This window comes from Pipistrellus kuhlii, unplaced genomic scaffold, assembly GCF_014108245.1.
Source record: "Pipistrellus kuhlii isolate mPipKuh1 unplaced genomic scaffold, mPipKuh1.p scaffold_m20_p_3, whole genome shotgun sequence".
Taxonomy (NCBI): domain Eukaryota; kingdom Metazoa; phylum Chordata; class Mammalia; order Chiroptera; family Vespertilionidae; genus Pipistrellus; species Pipistrellus kuhlii.
In genome coordinates, this window is record NW_023425529.1 from 14,187,977 (window position 1) to 14,206,684 (window position 18,708).

Here is an 18,708-nt window from a genome sequence, read left to right on the forward strand (position 1 = left end):
ATGCTATCTTCTCCTTGTCCAATCTTCTCCGTGAAACCAGAACTCCCACTCACTGAAACCCTTTTAAAGCCTGGAACTTTGCATACTTTCCAAAAGGTTACCTATCCAGGGAAGCAGAAAGCCTGTTTCCAGAACATATTAATATTACGATACCTGTTGTCACTTAAGAAATCTATGCTCTTTGAGCTTTTCATCTCCCATACCTAAAACTTAACTTAAATGTGCCAGTAACTGGCTTCAGACGTTAATTGACATAAAACCTTCCTTGTTAGTGAGGTGACAGTATAAAACTAAAGTGTGGATCCCAGTACCTTCTAGGAACATAAAAATAGGTGAGTTTTCAGTTTGGGGATAGCTTCAACAGTAGAAATGAAGAAAAAAATATCAGTTTCTGCATTTAGGTCTTAGGTGTGTCACCAACTTAACAATGAACAATTATTGATGTGTAGTAACAAACTTTCATTGAATTAACCAGATGCTGTTTGTAAACAACTAGTAAACAACCACAGAAAATAAATAATGTCTTTATAATACATTTGGAAATGTTTCTTGATCTAGATGTTATTCTAATCAGGCTTAAATAGAGTAGGGAAGAAATGTAACTATTTTTCTTTCTTTTTTTCAATATATTTTATTGATTTTTTCATAGAGAGGAAGGGAATGGGATAGAGAGTTAGAAACATCGATGGGAGAGAAACATTGATCAACAGCCTCCTGCACATCCCCCACTGGGGATGCACCCACAACCAAGGTACGGCCCTTGACTGGAATCGAACCTGGGACCTTTCAGTCCACAGGCCAATGCTCGATCCACTGAGCCAAACTGGTTTCAGCACTATTTTTCTTATGTAGAAGTAGTTTTTATTATGAGGTGATTTACCTTTTTATTAGATTACTAGAGGCTTGCACGATGTATGAAATTCGTGCAAGAGTAGGCCTTCCTTTCCCCACCAGCTGGCACTGGCTTCCCTCTGGCACCCGGGACCTGGGCTTCCCTCACAATACCAGCAGAAGGACGTCAGGAATGACATCTAATTAACATATTATGCTTTTATTATTATAGATATTAGGCAAAAATTCCAGGTATTCCTCTCTAAATGATTTGTCATTCTTACAGTTGAAATAAATTAATCATATAACTGTTCAAATTTGGCACTCAGAGTCTTTTAATACTAATAAATATTTATCCATTTATTCTAAGAAGTAAAATTTTATTAGTCATGTGGGGTATATTATAAGATTAGCATACAACTAAGATTTTTTGTAAGATAAAATTTTATTATGAAATACTATGTATCTAGTATATTCTCTTTAGAACAAAATGGACAACATATAAACAAAATTGTGTTATATTTACATTATTATTATATCATAAAATTAAAATAAACCCATCTTACCATGATTCTATATTAATTCACTCCTTCAGTATGGTATTTTTGAGAATCTATAAGACAAGGTTTTAGATGGAAACACAAAGATGCATCAAAGCATGAAATAAATAAATAAATTATAATAGATATATAATAAATTATAGAATTATAGTGAGGGTTCACTTATCTATTAAAAGATATAAATTACTAAAAAAAGAATTATTGATCCCAGCCAGTTTTGTATAGTGGTTAGCATTGACCTATGAATCAGGAGGTCATAGTTCGATTCCCAGTTAAGGCACATGCCCGGGTTACAGGCTTTATCCTCAGTAGGGGGCATGCAGGAGGCCAGTGATCTATAACTCTCTGAAATCAATAATAAAGAATTATTTAATAAACTTATAAAGTTTAAATGCTTATAATTTAAATTATTTTTCATATTTCTTTGATGTGCCCAATAAGAAAACTCACTTGTTTTCAAGACTTTTTATCTATTAAATGTATCCACACAACTAAATTTATTATAAAACTTCCACTTTGTAGTTTTATAAATTGTATTTCATAAAAGTTAAGCTGAGTTAGTTTTGTAAACTTCAGCTCTCAGCCTCTCAGCCAACATGCAGTAACAAGAACCAGACTAGTCCTGCTGCCTGAAACAACTCAAAATTGGACAAAATATATGAAACAACTGTTTTTGGGTATTAGATGTTAGCAGCAGATGACAGTGATCCCTGAGAGAGAAGTAAGTGAAGTGAGCCCTATGATTGCCTCAGCTCACTTCCTAGAGAGAATTTCCAGGCTAGGGTGCAGGGAGTAGGAATTAAGGAGAAGCCTAGTGGATTTTCTGAATTAAGCAGCTGAGAGTCTGGCTAGAATTTGCAGGGCAGAGTACCAGAGAGGAGAGAGTTGCTTAGGAGAGATTTCCAGAGATTTAGTTTTCAGCTGAGTACCGATCAATACATAAGTGTTGTTATGTATTGAGGGGCAGAGAAAGAACAAAGGGAACGAATTTTCAGAGATCACTTAGGACGCGGACAAGAGTGGAAACCCTTGTAATTTAACTTCATAATGTATCAATAAAGTAATTAGAAGGGTATTGACTCAGTAAAAGAACAGAATTAGCCCTATACCAAAGGATGCATTGGTCCTAACTAGCAAAACTTTAAAGGAGACTTCAAAAGGATTAAGCTATTTTTTTTTTAATATCAATTATTTTATTGATTTTGTACAGAGAGGAAGGAAGAGAGATAGAGTTAGAAACATCAATGAGAGTCATCGATCAGCTGCCTCTTGCACACCCCCCACCGGGGATATGCCCACAACCAAGGCACATGCCCCCGACCGGAATCGAACCCGGGACCTTTGAGTCCCCAAGCCGACGCTCTACCCATTGAGGCAAACCGGTCTCAGCGGATTAAGCTATTTTTAAGAAACATAACTGCATCTCAGAAAAAACCTCAAGAATACAAAAATATCCAGCACCCAAGAAGATAAAATTCACAATATTTTGCTGTTAACCAAACTATGAAAAAGCAGGAAAATACAATCCATAATGAGTAGAAAAATAAATCAATAGAAACAGATTTAGAAATAACATAAATGGCCCTGGCTGGAATGGCTCAGTGGATAGAGCAATCAGCCTGTGAACTGAAGGGTCCTAAGTTCGAGTCTAGCCAAGGGCACATGCCTGAATTGTGGGCTCGATCCCCAATAGGGGATGTGCAGAAAGCAGCTGATCAGTGATTCTCTCTCATCATTGATGTTTTTTTCTCTCTCTCTCACTCTCCCTTCCTCTCTGAAATCAATAAAAAGATTTTTTTTTAATATATCACAAATGATAGAATTAGATAGAATCAAGGACATTAAAACAGCTACTATAATTGTTTCTGTATTCAAGAATGTAGAAGAAAGATTCACCACATTAAGCATAGCATGGAAAATATGGCAAAAATCCAAACTGAACTTCTACTGTTGGAAAATGCAATATTGAGATGAAAACTACATTGAGTGGTATTGGTAGATAATATACTATAAGGGAGATGATTTGTGAAGTTCAATACATAGCAATATAAATGATCCAATATGAAATGGGGAAAAAGAGAAATATAGATAAATCAATATTTAAATAAATAAATCTCATAGCTGTGGAAAACTTCAAGCAATTAATATCTGTGTAGTGAGAGTCCACAAAGGAAAGGAGTGAGAAGAGTGGGACAGAAAAAAGAAAAAAAGAAATAATGTCTGAACTTGTGACAACATGATGGACCTTGAGAATATTATGCTAAGTGAAATAAGTCAGTCAGAAAAAGTTAAGAAACACATGACTTCACTCATATGTAGGATGTAACACTGAAACTCATGGTCAAAGACAATAGTGTGTTGGTTACCAGAGAGAAAGGAATAATAAGGTGTTAGAGGTTGGAGGGAGGCCTAATATATAGTGATGGAAGATGATTTGATGGGGTGGTGGGCACATGGTGCAATATACAGATTTTATATACTAGAAATGTACATTTGAAACCTATACAATCCCATCAACCAATGTTACCCCAATAAATTTAATTAAAAATAAATAAGTTTTGCTAATGGAAAAAAAGAAATAGCTGAAAAATCATTTTAAACTTGATTATAACTATAAATCCACAGATCCAGCTGGGACCGGTTTGGCTCAATGGATAGAGCGTCGGCTTGGGGACTGAAGGGTCCCGGGTTCGATTCCGGTCAAGGGCATGTACCTTGGTTGTGGGCATATCCCCAGTAGGGGGTGTGCAAGAGGCAGCTGATCGATGACTCTCTCTCATCGATGTTTCTAACTCTCTATCTCTCTCCCATCCTCTCTGTATAAAATCAATAAAATATATTTTAAAAAAATAAATAAATTAAAAAAAATAAATCCACAGATCCAAGAAGTTCAACCAACCTTAAAAACAATAAACAAAAAAAAAAACTACCCCGAGGCACATTATAATCAGATTGTTTAACACCAATAATAAAAAGAAAATCTTATAAACAGCCAGAGGGAAAAGAACTAACACAGTCTCTAGAAGAACAATGTAAAGCTGGCAGTTTTATCACAAGAACAATGCAAGCTATCAGACAATGGAGCAGAATCCTGAAAGTACTGACAGAAAAAAATATTGTCAATTCTTTACCTAGCAAAAATATTTTTCAAAAATGAAGATGACATAAATACTTTTGCAAACACATGGGGGTAAGAAGTTCATTACCAGTAGTCCTGCATTACAGGAAATATTAAGAGAAGTCATTCAGGCAAAGAAAAATGTGTAGGTCCAGATGTCAGATGGATATCTGGACCTACAAAAAGAAATGAGTATCATCAAAAAGGGAAAATAGGTAAAGACATAATTTTTTTTCTTACTTTAAAAACTTCTCTAAAAGATAATTGACTTTTCAGGACAAAAATAATGTGGTTTATAATATATGTAGTAGTCAAACGCATGAAAATAGTAGTGCAAAGGCTGAGAGGAGGAAACAGAAGAATTCTGTTGTAAGTTTCTTATACCGTATTTTTCGGACCATAAGACGCACTTTTTCCCCCCCAGAAGTGGGGGGAAAAAGTCCCTGCATCTTATGGTCCAAATATAGCCTACACATATACTTTAAAAAAAAAGTTTTTTTACTTGCCCAGCTCTGTGTGGTCTCTGTGTGCTTGCCCGGCTCTAAAATGGTTCTAAATGCTGCTGTTTACTTTACAGGGTTGATTACATGTGTTTATGACTGTGATGTTGGGTTTTAATGCACATAAAATATTTTAGGACACTATTTGTTTCAGAATCTTTTTTTCTTCATTTCCCTTCTCTAAAAACTGGTGCGTCTTATGGTCCGGTGCGTATTATGGTCCGAAAAATATGGTAAGTGAAGTGGTAAATATTACCTAAAGATAGACTATGTAAGTTAAAGGTGTATATTATAAACCCCAAAGCAACTGCTATTTTCAAAAAAGAGTTAAACTAATAAACAAAAAAGGAAATAAAAGGGACCTTAAAATATTCGCTCCAACAGAAGAAAAATATAATCCCATATAACAAAACTCTAATATGCTAAGTGTCCAGTCATCTGGTCAGCCATTCAATCAAAGCGTAATATGCTAGTGATATACTAAGGCCACTCAACCGCTTGCTGATGTGCACCAACCACTGGGGGCGGGGAGGGGGAGGAGGGGGGGGCAGAGTCGACCAGTTGCTATGATGTACACTGACCACCAGGGGGCAGACACTCTGACCAGTAGGCTAGCTTGCTTCTGGAGTCCAACCAATCGGGACTGAGCAAGACAGGCCGAACACATCCTGGAGCCCTCTTGGGGTCCCTCTCTTACCCCAATGGTGCAGTAGTGGGGTTCTTGGTCTGGTTTGCACCCTCTCTCAATCCGGGACCCCTCAGGGAATGTAGGAGAGCTTGTTTTGGCCCAATTCTGCTCAACGCATGAGCTGCTCCCTGGTGGTCAGTGTGCTCTCACAGGGGGAGTGCTGCTCAGCCAGAAGCTGGGCTCAGCCAGAAGTGCAGCGGTGGTGGCAGGAGCCTCTCCCACCTCAGCAGCAATGCTAAGGATGTCTGACTGACAGCTTAGGCCCACTCTTGACTGATGGCTTACTAAAATTTATTTTTAATTAAGATGTCAGCTGGACATCCCCTCAGGGCTCCCAAACTTCAAGAGGGCACAGGCTGGGCTGAGGGATACCCCCCAAGTGCACAAATTCATGCACTGGACCTCTAGTAGAATATAAAACAAATAGCCAGATGGTAGATTTAAACACAACCACATCAACAATTACAGTAAGTGTAAAAAGTCTAAATACTCCAATTAAAGTGGATAAAAATATTTTTAAAAACTTAACTATGCTGCCTATAAGAAATTTAATTTAAATGTAAAAACATAACTAAATTAAAAGTAAAAGAATGCTAATAGATATGCCATGCTAACAATAATAAAAAGATAAGTTTTTATAATGGCTATATTATTATCCACATAAAGTAGATTTCAAATCAAAGAATATTACCAGGGATGAAGAGGGACATTTCATGGTGATAAAAGAGCCAATTCATCAAGAGTATATAACCATCTTAAATGTTTATGTACCTAATAACAAGGCTTCAAAATACATAAAGCAAAAACTGCAAAAAGTATGTAAATTGATAATCATATTTGAACATTTCAACACCTTTCTGTCTATATTTTATAGAATAAGTACAGAAAATCAGTAAGAATGCAGATTTGAACAGAATGTCAACCAACTCGATTTAATTAACATTTATATAATACTCTACCAACAACAGTAGAACATACAAGCTTTTCAGTGGTACAAGAAGCATTTATCAAAATGTCTATAAAACTAGTACCAATAAATGTAAAAAATTCAAAGCATACAAGATCTGTTCTCTCTCACCTCAAATGAATTAAATTAAAAAACAATAACAGGTAGGTATCTGGGAATATCCCCAAATATTTTGAAATTAAATAGCATACTTTTGAATAACCCATGTGTTAAAGAAGAAATCAAAAGGGAAATTAGAATCATTTTGAACTAAATGAAAAATGAAAACACAACATCAAAATTTATGGGAGGCAACTAAATAAGCACTTACAGAGAAAAAAAAGTCAAACATCTATGGTTCCATTTTAAAAAACTAGCAAAAGAAAAGAAAACTAAACCCAAAGTAAGCAGAAGAAAGTAAATAATAAATAAAAATAAAAGCAAAAATTAAATTAAAAACAATAAGAAAGCCATTGAAATCAAAAGCTGTTTTTTGTTTGTTTATTTGTTTGTTTTTGAGAACATGAAGATATCTAGGATTTTTTATATAAACCAATATATATAATTGATTTTTTACAGAGAGGAAGGGAGAAGGATAGAGAGCTAGAAATGTCGATGAGAAACATCGACCAGCTGCCTCTTGCAAACCCCTCACTGGGAATGTGCCCGCAACCAATGTACATGCCCTTGACCGGACTCAAACCTGGGACCTTTCAGTCCGCAGACCGACGCTCTATCCACTGAGCCAAACCAGTTTCGGCAGATTTCTATGATTTCAAAAACCACTAAAGAACAATTGTAGTTATGATCCTGAAGCTCCTGTTTTGGGTGTATTAAAAGAAATAGACCAGAAACCATAGAAAAGATCTTTTATATGTGTTTGGGTGCTTGCTCTTCCCTCCCTGACCTGTTTTCATAAGAATATGAAAAATCTTGTGTGCTATTAAAGAAAAAGAATCCATAAAGCCATTTGAAATTATATATTTTACATAGGTATTTATACATATGTGTATGTGTTCACATGTTTCTCATCAAGAGTATGGTAAAACATCTTGCTCTATTTATTTTTCTAAACTCTATTCCATATTTGGCTTCTCCTTTTTAAAAATGCTATTTAGAGAGAGAGTTCATTTATTCATTCAACATAATTATGAAATGCTACAATATGCCACAAATTGTGAGACATGCTGGGGGACACAGCTGTTAACCAGACAAACAAGATTCCTGCCTACTGATTGAGTCAAATGTGGGATACAGACTAGAACATAGGCAATAACAACGTACTCTTATAAAAGTACCATCATGGAAAGAACAGATGCCATGGGAGTCCACAGATGGGTAATCAACTTGGACCTGAAATAGTCCTCAAGTTAGCATCTAAAGAGACGTTCCTAAAAATGTGATAAGTTTTTTGAATTATTATGATTCAACATAGGCAATAAAATTTCAGGTATGGACTAATATGTAAGGTATGAGTTTGATACTATATGAATTCCTTGACTATTATATAGCTAATATTTACTCTACTTAAATCTGTTCACACTATTAATATTCTTGACATTTTCATCTCATAGTATAAACAAGACATATAGAATGCTCTTTTTACTAATTTTCAGTATTATTGAGAGTTTTTGTAGGTGTACTAGAAAAGACCTATTAACATACAAGTGATTCCAACCTGCTCAGAACTTTTAAGGATCTCTTTGTTATACTAGGGCATAAGAAATGGCAGATAAGTCAAGAATCTAAATCTTTAGGCAAATTTTGAAGGAAGTCCAGGTTTAGAGATGTGAGGCAAGTCCAGAAATGTGAAGATTCCAAAGATTAGTTAGGAAAGGGCTCCTTCAGAAGCTCAAATACGTTTTAAAATTACCCATTTCCTTTACCCATTGATTTCACATTTGGAAATTATCTTCAATACAAAAGCTTCCACTTTTTAGCCCCAAGATTGTCATTGGTTATACTGAGAAGTTGGAAACAACCTAGATGCCTAACACAGCAGTCTGGTTCATTAAATTATGTCATAGCCACACAGTGGAATTCTAACCAGGTTTTTAAATAATGTAGCAGTGTTTCTCAAACTTTATGAGGCATCGGAATCACTAGGAAGGCTTGTGGAAAACACAGGTTGCTGGGCCATACTTCCAGAGTCTCTGCTTCAGTCAGCTTGCTATAGGGCCCAAGAATTTGCATTTCTAACAAGTTGCCAGGTTGATACTGATGCCATTGGTGGGGATGAGGAGCAGGGAGTGAAGGGCTCACTTTGAGAACCGCCAATATAGAGTTAGAGTTATTTTTATTGATTGGGATTGTTAAATTGAAAAAAAGCTGTTTCTTTTTACTTTTTTAAAAATCTTCACCTTAGGATATATTTTCCATTGGTTTTTAGAGAGAGTGGAAGGGAGAGGGAGAGACAGAAAAAGAGAAACATTGATGTGAGAGAGACACATTGATTGTTTGCCTTCCACAAGCACCCCAACTGGAGCTGGGGATTGAATCTGCAACCGAGGTATATGCCCTTGACCAAAATCAAACCTGGGACACTTCAGTCTGAGGATTGACACTCCATCCACTGAGCCAAACTGGCTAGAACCAAAGCTGTTTATATTATACTAGAGGTCCTTTGCACAAAATTTGTGCAGTGTGTGTGTGTGTGTGTGTGTGTGTGTGTGTGTCCTTCAGCTAGCCTGCACCCTCTCCAATCTGGGACCCCCTCCACCAATGGGCAGTTGGACAAGCCTTCTCAAATCCAGGACTGCCTGTTCCCAACTGCTTGCCTGCCTGCCTTTCTGATTGCCCCTAACTGCTTCTGCCTTCCAGCCTAATCACCCCCTAATCACTCTCCTGCCAGCCTGATTGATGCCTAACTTCCTCCCCTGCCAGCCCGATTGCCCCAACTACCCTCCCCTGCCGGTCTGGTCATTTCCATCTGCCTTCCACTGCAGGCCTGGTCTCCCCACAACTGCCCTCCCCTGCAGGCCTGGTCACCCCTAACTGTCCTGTCCTGCAGGCCTGGTCCACCCCAACTGCCCTCCCTTTCAGACCTGGTCCCTCCCAACTGCCCTCCCCTGTTGGCCATCTTGTGGCAGCCATCTTGTGTCCACATGGGGGCATCCATCTGTGTGTTGGAGTGACAGCCAATTTGCATATTATTCTTTTATTAGGTAGGATAGAGGCCTGGTGCACGGGTGGGGGCCGGCTGGTTTGCCCTGAAAGGTTTCCCGGATCAGGGTGGGGCTTCCCTTGGGGTGTAGGGTGGCCTGGGCAAGGGACCTGTGTTGTTTTGCAGGCAAGCCACGCCCCCCAGCGAACCAAACATAGGCTGGAAGCAGGAATCTGGAATTTATCTTCTATAATTAATACTTTGTAGCCTTGAGTGGAGACTAGGGCAAGACAGGGCAGGTGGGAACTTGGCTTCCTCCATTGCTGGGGCAACCCAAGCTCTGTGGCCAAGCCATCTTGGTTGGGTTGATTTGCATACTCACTCCTGATTGGCTGGTGGCATAGCAGAGGTATGGTCAATTTGCATGTTTCTATTTTATTAGATAGGACTAGTGGCCAGTGAATCCAAGCCTCCTGCTTGCTCCAGCTTCATGGCCAGCCACCATCTTGGTTGGGTTGATTTGCATAATCACTCTTGATTGGCTGGAGGGCGTGGCTTTGTATAGCAGAGTGATGGTTAATTTGCATGCTTCTCTTTTATTAGTGTAGACTAGTGGCCCGGTGAATGAAATTTGTGCATGGTGGGGGGGAGGGGAGGGTTGTCCCTCAGCCCAGCCTGCATCCTCTCCAATCTGAGACTCCTTGGGAGATGTCCAACTGCTGGTTTAGGCCCGATCCAAGTGGGATTGCGCCTAACATAGCAATTGGACATCCCTCTCATTATCTGGGACCACTGGCTCCTAACCACTGACCTGCCTGCCTGCCTGATCACCCCCAACCACTCTGCCTGCTGACCTGATTACCCCAATTGCCCCCCCCCTCTGGCCTGATCACCCCTAACTGCCACTACCTCTTCTCTGGCCTGATCGCCCCCAACTGCCCCCTGCCCCCCTCCCGGCCAGCCTGCTTGCCCCAAACTGCTCTCCCCCTTCCCCCCCCCCCCCCCCGATCTGCTTGCCCCCAACTGCCCTCCCCTCTTGGCCTCATTGCCACTAACTGCCTCTGCCTCGGCCCTGACACCATGGCTTTATCCAGAAGGGCGTCCAGAAGGTCTCCTGGTCTAATTAGCATATTACCCTTTTATTAGTATAGATTCTTTGTGTATACATGAAGAAGTCTAGATGAAAAAATATAATTCAGTTGATATCCTAGGATGTCTTTGGGTTGGATCTCATTGTAGATTCCTATTGTCTTTTACATTTTTCAGTGACAGATTTTTCTGTAATGAGTATAGTATTAATCACTAAAGCATAATCAAATTTCTTAAATAATAAGATCATGAAGTGCAGGCCAATAGCATTAACACACTGGAAACATCAAAGTAGGCTTGATCCTACTCCCCCTCTGACTTTTTAACTATGTCTTGTTATAAGTGTATCTTCAGAAGCAATGAGAGAGGAACAGTGGTGAATCCATAAATACAGCCTGTTTCTGATGGGAACAAAAATAGAAGAGGCTGACATTATTTGGAGTGTTTCTACATTTTTTTTTTTCTTCTTATTCCATTTTAGTTGTGCCATGCAGGCTTCTTCTGGGGATGTTTGAAGAAAAACTGGGTGGGACCCAAAGGGCGACCTGCCAGAAGTTTGAAGCATCTGGATTGGCCCACTCTTTGTTTCCTGATGCAGGATAGATCCATTTCCCAGGGTATCAGATTAAGGCGTCTCCTTTCTGGAGAAAAGATTTCATGGTTTAAATTCCCGTTCACTTTTGTGTCTGTGGCACTCTGCTGTCTCCTTTCCAGCATGCAGCCTCAGGGGTCATGCTGTCCCTTCCCTGCTGATATCAGCGTGCCAACTGTGGTGTCATGCACACCAAGCACAGAGCTGCCATTCAGCTTCCAGTCTGGGTTCAGGAAGCAAAAGAGCTTCTAAGTTCCTACAAACCTTGACAGATCTTCCTCTAGCCTTGCATGTGAACAGCTTTCAGGGGGAAGCGGGGGAGGGGAAGGGAGCTGTGGGGAACAGGGTAAATGTCAAGGGTGACTATGTGACAGGAACAGAGAGAGCAAACAGTTGTCACCAATGTTCAGAAGAAAGAAAGGTGGGCGACAATTTAGAGAAATACTCCTTAGACTTTTCAATGGGATACTTATTTGGTTAGCACTGGTTACCCTCTTCCATGTCCTTGCATTACTGTAATTGGTAAATTAGGCGGTAGTCACATCATTTGTCGTATTTAAAACAAGTGTTTTTCATGAACGTCTAACAGAATGCCAGTAATTGGGATGTCATAGTGAAAACAAATCCCATATAAAACTCATGATGGATTCCATGTTTTTAAAAATTTTTTTAATGATTCAAAATACAAAATCATGTTCTGGTTTAGGCTATTGTTAAAAGAGAGAGAAGTTACTTCTATATTGATTTTCAAATAAGGGACATATTGTTGGAAAATTTTATTCCATAATATATTGCTTTCCACCACTTTACATGTGAATAAATGGGGCAGAATATTGTTTGAGTTGAAAGTATACTTACTAAGTGTAATAGCTAGAAATGTAGATACTGGTTAATTATGTAGTTATTTATAACTGTTTATAATACAACTTCTTGCCTCTCGCCTTCAGGTGCTATAACGTTAATTTAGTATGTCAATCTGTTTGAGACTATAAAAGGAAGTTAAGTTATTTGGAATTCTCACCTATTACTTGAATGCCAAGTACAGTGCTATAGTTATGTTATAATTAATCAATTAACTTACAAAAAATGTACTGAATACCTAGTTTGTGCCAGACATTGTTCTGGGGTACATCAATGACTCCTTTCTAGAAGTTTCTATCCAAAACTGGGAAGACCGTAAATCATTAAACAACTACAAAGCTAATGTGTCAGGCAGTAATAACAGCAAGAACAAAAATAAGGTAGGGCCATTATAAGAACTATACATTTTATTGAGAAATATCTGTGTGGCAATGGATTTAAGCAAGGAAATATTGTGATCCAACTTCAGTTTACAGAGAATTGCTCTAGCTGCTGGATGGAGAATTGGCTGTAGAAGGCCAATGTCCATTGAATTATCATACCCCTCTCCCCCAAGGTTATATTTCACTGAGGATACTCTGTATCAATAGATCTGGAGATGTGATCCTACATAGTTGGTTCTTACCTTTTCATACTTAGTCTAAAACTGGTTTCTATTTATGTTGTTGTTGTTTTTGTTAATCCTCACCTGAGGATATTTTTCCACTGATTTTTAGAGGGAGTGGAAGGGAGACAAAGAGAAACATCGATGTGAGAGAGGCACATTGATTGGTGGCCTCTGGCATATGTAAGGGATTGAGCTTGCAATTGAGGTATATGCCCTTGATCGGAATAAAACCGGGACCCTTCAGTCTGTGAGTGGACACTCTATCCACCGAGCCAAACCAGCTAGGGCTAAAACTGGTTTTTAAAATGAAATTTTTATGTCCAAATCTTTTCCTAGATAAGTTTTTTTCTGGAAAGTTACTTTTAGATACTTTCTTTCAAATTGGGAGTTTATCTAAACCCTACTTTTTAATAATAGCGGCATGCCTTCCGCCCTCTGGTTTTCTCCTCAGAACTAAAGTTTTAAATTGCCTTTAGATTCCATTTATAACCTACATAATAAAAACAGTCTCATTATTTAATTAGACTTGCATTTAATCAAAAGTGCCATTAAATAATTTGATCAGTAACGTTATTCACCACATCTGGGTTTATGTGACTTTTGATTAATTTCAGAAATCAAACTACCCTCAAACAATTGTATGTGTCACAAGTTTGGAAGGCAGATACACTAAAAGAGAACAAAGAATATTGGTAGCAATAGGGACCCCAATTAATAACGAACTAGTCTTTGAAAGGGTTATATCTCATTTAGAAATGTCATTTTGGATCGTGATTTTGCAATGCTTTCTAACTGGTCTTCCTGCTTCTGTTCTTCAATCTTTATAATACACTAGAGGCCTGGTATATGAAAATTTGTGCACTGGTGGGGGGTGTCCCTCAGCCCAGCTTGCATCCTCTCACAGTCCAGGAGCCCTCAGGGGATGTCTGACTGATGGCTTTGGCCCGCTCCCCCTAAGCCAAAGTTTGGCCTCCCTCTGTGGGAGGTAGAGCCAGCAGGCTGATCAGGGGATGGTGCCAGCCAGAGAGTGAGCAGCCGGCCCCACCCCACCCCATTGCCCCTCCGCAGCTGCTGCTGGTTGCCATCACCGGCATCCGATTGCCGGCCCCTCCCTCTGTCTGCTGGCATGTGCCTTGGCTGGCCTGGCACTGCCTGCTCGCTGGCCCTGCACCCTGCACCATTCCACCATTCAGTCAATTTGCATATTATGCTTTTATTATATAGAATTCTCCTCACACAGGCAAGAGTTATCTTTTTTAAAAGATGTAAACCAAATCATAATCACTTTTCTGCCTATAGGTTTGTAGTGGCTTCCACTACAATAACTCTGCCATGGCCTTCAAGGGGCTGCATTCAGGGTATGCCACACATCACCTCTGTCCTCTCCTGACACCATCCTCTTGTCCTCTGGGCTCTAGTCACACTGGCCTTGTTGTTCCTCCTTGAATAAGCCACGTCTGATTCCATGTCAAGGCCTTTAAACATGCTGTTCCTTCTGCCTGGAATGCTCTTCCCCTGAGATCTTTGCATGGTTTCCTTCACCTCAAGAGTCAGTTCTCTGCTGGCTACTCCGTTTATACTTCTGCATCCAAACAGGCAGCACAGCTCTTTCTTGGAATAAGAAAGAGCTCTTCCCCAGGTGTGATAAAAAAAAAAAAACTTCTTGTGATTGTATCACTTACAGATAACACAAGGTATAAATCAAATGAGAATGCTATGAGCAAACAACCCGGGGTCTGCACAGTCTTATATACTCATGGTATTTTCTTTTTCTTTACAGGTTATTTTCAGAGCTTTGACACCACCATTTGACATGGAGAACCCTTATAGTGCCAAAGCGCAGGAGCAGCTGAAGATCACCAACCTTCGTGTGCAGCTGCTAAAACAACAGTTTTGTCCCTGTCAGAGAAATGACCTGAATGCAAAGCCTCAACATTTTACACATTATGCGATCTATGATTTCATCGTCAAGGGCAGCTGCTTCTGTAATGGCCATGCTGATCAATGTGTACCTGTTGATGGCTTCAGACCTGTCAAGGCCCCAGGAGTATTCCACGTGGTATGTAACACAAGTTCTCACCAGTGAAAAACAAATCATAAGTTACCTTCAGCTTTGGGCACAGGTAGTCTAAGTTCCCTGAGAGCTGGTGTGTGTTTGCATAGTGCTTCTTGTTTCTTCCTCTGCTGATTCACTTCTCCAACTCCATATCTGTCCTGTAAAGTGCCTATTAACTTGTTTTTTAATCTTCAATTTTAGAATTATAAATAGTCAAGCATGATAACAAGATTCCTTGGAAAGCATCCATGCCAGTTTTTAGTACATGACCTTCAGATATAAAGTGTAAGGTGAGCAGTAGGAGAGGTTGGCATAATCATATTGGTGGCATTATCACACAGAAGCCAGCTTTGACAATAAATGGGGACCATTGTTGAATAGATTTTTATAGTGGAAAAAATAAGAACCTCTGTTTAAAGCCTGGTATCTTTTGCTGTTCAGCCAATAGAATGAATAATAGTTTTCCTCTGTGAAGAGTGGCCTGACCCCCTCTCTCCCTAGGCAGAGTTAAACTCTCTTTCCTCTAGGTTCATACATCTCCTGTGCTTTCTTCTGAACTTTTACCACTCCTCATCTCCTAGGAGATCTTGAACTCCCTGAGGACAGAGACTGTGATCTTTGTGTCCTCAGGACCGAGTGCATTGCTTGAGCCAGAAGTAGGCCTTCAGAAGGTGTTTGTATGATAGCAATATAGGAATAGAGAGATAATGAAAAATTATTTGTTATTTGTTCTCACCTCACCTTCTCCAACTTACTAGTTTCTAGACACTAATAGATCTTTGAACTAATATAGCTTCAATACAGGATTAGGTAATTCATTATATCTAAGTTAATTGAGTTGTATATGATTCAAATAGAAAAAAAACCCAGATATTCTAGAGACATGTCAACCTACTCTCCATAGTTTGTATGAGATAGAGTGCTAGAAATTTCTGCCGTTATATTTAAGTTAATTAGTGAAAGGAGAGGCTATAGGCTACAGTGAGTGAATATTTGTATCCTTCCAAAATTCATATGTTGAAACCCTAATCCAACGGGATGGTATGTGGAGCTAAGATCTTTCGGAGGTAATTAGTTCATGAGATTAGAGTCCTCATAAATGGGGTAGGTGTCCTTTAGGAAGAGGCCAGATGGCTAGCTAGCTCTACCTTTGCCATGTGAGGACATAGTGAGAAGTTGGCAGTTTGCTACCAGGAAGAGATCCTCAACAGGACCTGACCATGCTGGCACCCTGACCTTAGGCATTCAGCCTACAGAACTGTGAGAAATAAATTTCTATTGTGTATAAGCTACTCAGTTTATGGTATAGCAGCCTGAATTGACTAAGATGCTGCCCTTTGTTTCCTCAGCAGTCTCCTATAATCCAAGCCTTAAATGATCACTTCAGGGTAGAGTCCTGAGCAAAGGGATAGATACAAACAGTTCCCATGACATGGCCCAGAGTAGGCCATATCTCTGAAGAGAATGACCCATGAGACAACCTGAATGGCTCTGATCAACCAAACTAAATTTGTTTTCAAGAGCCTTACAAAACTCCCACGCATATGCATTTAAAAGCAATAGCTTCTTTCTTTCTTTCTTTCTTTCTTTCTTTCTTTCTTTCTTTCTTTCTTTCTTTTTTTTTTTTTTTTGTAAATCCTCTGAATGTAAACTTTCAAGAGATAACATTTTCCAAGGCTAAAGAAAAAATTCTAGACATTTTATTATATTCTGTGGACCTGTGCAAATACACTGTCCAGGATGAGAACCACTTGCAGTGGGTATCTTGTGTCTGCTTCTCATCCAAGAAAAGCAATCCCATTATTGCCTTCTGTGGCTGGGAAAAGCTGGGCAAGGATGGAATCTGCCAAAACTGCAAGCTGAAGACAAACCACATCAGTCACCAGGGCTCGCTAAACACTGTGACTGTCTCTCCAGATGGATCCCTTTATGCTTCAGGAAGCAGGGTGGCCAGGCCATGCTGTGGGATCTCAACAAAGGCAAGCACCTCCATATGCTAGACACTGGGGACATCATCATCACCCTGTGCTTCAGCCCCAACCACTATTGTCTCTGTGCTATCATGGGCCCCAGCCTTAAGATCTGGGCATTGTAGTTGAACTGAAGCAAGAAGATATCAGTCCCAGCAGAGCCACCCCAGTGCACCTCTTTGGCCTGACCTGAACAAATTAATAGAAGTGTAGCAGGTGACCACCAGCAAACAATATATTCCAGAGCTTTAGAAATAAAAAACTGACTTTCTGACTTAAAAAGAAAATAAATTCTATTAATTCTGTTAAATTTAACAGGGGATAATTATGCAGAGTTATCAGAGACTTTTGCAAAAATTTTAAAATACAACTATTATATACAATCTTCTGCCAGAAAGAAAACTGTCACCATGAGCCCACACCCCTGTGTCTGTGCCTGCTGGCTCTCTGTTCCATCCTGTCATTACCCCCTGCTCTCTTACAGCCCACCATAATTCTGATACATTCCAGCTGCATCCTGTCTCGGGTCACTGCCACCTCCCACCGAGACCTTGTTGTCTTGCCTCTGCCACAGCCAATTCTTGGTAGGCTCATGTGGAGATGAGGGCCACAGATCCCATCCTAGGGGTCACAGAAGCCTATAAGAGAGACACCAACATCAAGAAGATGAGTCTGGAAGGCGATGCCTACCAGGATGATAATGGAAAGCTGTATATGTACCCTAATGTCCAGATTGCTGCAAAAAACCTGGACAAAGAATACCTGTATGTTGCTGAAAAGGTTGGAGTTTGCAAGGCATCTGCAGAACTAGCCTTGGAAAAGAATAGCACAATCTTGAAAAATGGCCAATATGTCACTATGCAGATTGTTTTCAGAAATGTGTCTTAAGGATTGGAGCCAGATATCTGCAAAGGGTTTTTAAGTTCAGCTGAGACATATTTCTGCCCAAACCATCCTGGGGGAAATTACTCATGCACTTTCAGGGACATTGTATTGGCTATCAATACTATGATTCCAAGACTTGTGGCTTTGATTTCACAGGCTCTCAAAAGGGCATTTCAAAAAATGTCACAGCAAAGCATTCTCCTGCATACCTGTGCCTACAATCATATGAGAGTGGGCACTCCATCTTGAGAAATGGAAGGAAAAGCAACAGTAGTGAGGAAAAAGAATCTCTATGTTTTTTGACATGACCTGCCAAGGATTTGCCACGTGTAATGGTAACAAGGATGCCATCAAAGAGAACATTAATGTTTCTCTCTGCCAATCCTATGCCAAGGACATGGGCTTATAGTGAGTATGTGGCAGCCTTCGTAGAAGTCTGCAAAGATGCTGATCAAGCCCAAAGAGTTAAATTACAGTTGGAGATACTGATCCACCCAATGTGTTCCAACCCTCCTCTCAGTAGGACCCAGATTGCCTCAACCATTCTGACTACCTTGGATTTTCAAAAACAGTGGTTGCAAGTTTAAGTCATGACCAACCTTATCATTGGCCTGTGAACTCAGCTTGTCTCCAACCTCAAGAAGGAGGACTTCTCCCACCATTGGCAGCACATTCATGACCAGACTGGCATGTTTTGTTTCAGAGAGATAAAGGCTGAAGAGATGGAGTGGCTGACCAAGGAGTTCTCCATCTACATGACAAAGGTCAGCCACATCTCTGTCAGGGGTCACCTCAGACAACTGAGCTACCTAGCTCATTTACCAGGATGCCAAGTGATTTCCCTGGTGAAAGGAACAGAGACAACCTTCTTGTCTTCAGCTTCTGCTACTGTGAGATTCAAT

General features: G+C 39.8%; 1 protein-coding gene and 1 pseudogene across 5 annotated transcripts in view; both read left to right on the plus strand.

The window, feature by feature from the left end:
* NTN4 (netrin 4) overlaps window positions 1-18,708 on the plus strand; it is a 107,554-nt gene that overhangs the window by 29,753 nt on the left and 59,093 nt on the right. For all 5 annotated transcript variants that reach the window (XM_045587645.1, XM_036458708.1, XM_036458709.1 and 2 more), the window contains one exon: window positions 14,676-14,954. In XM_045587645.1, the coding sequence (XP_045443601.1) occupies window positions 14,676-14,954 (279 nt within the window). The remainder of the gene's footprint in view (window positions 1-14,675; window positions 14,955-18,708) is intronic.
* LOC118728404 lies at window positions 16,384-18,699 on the plus strand (annotated as a pseudogene).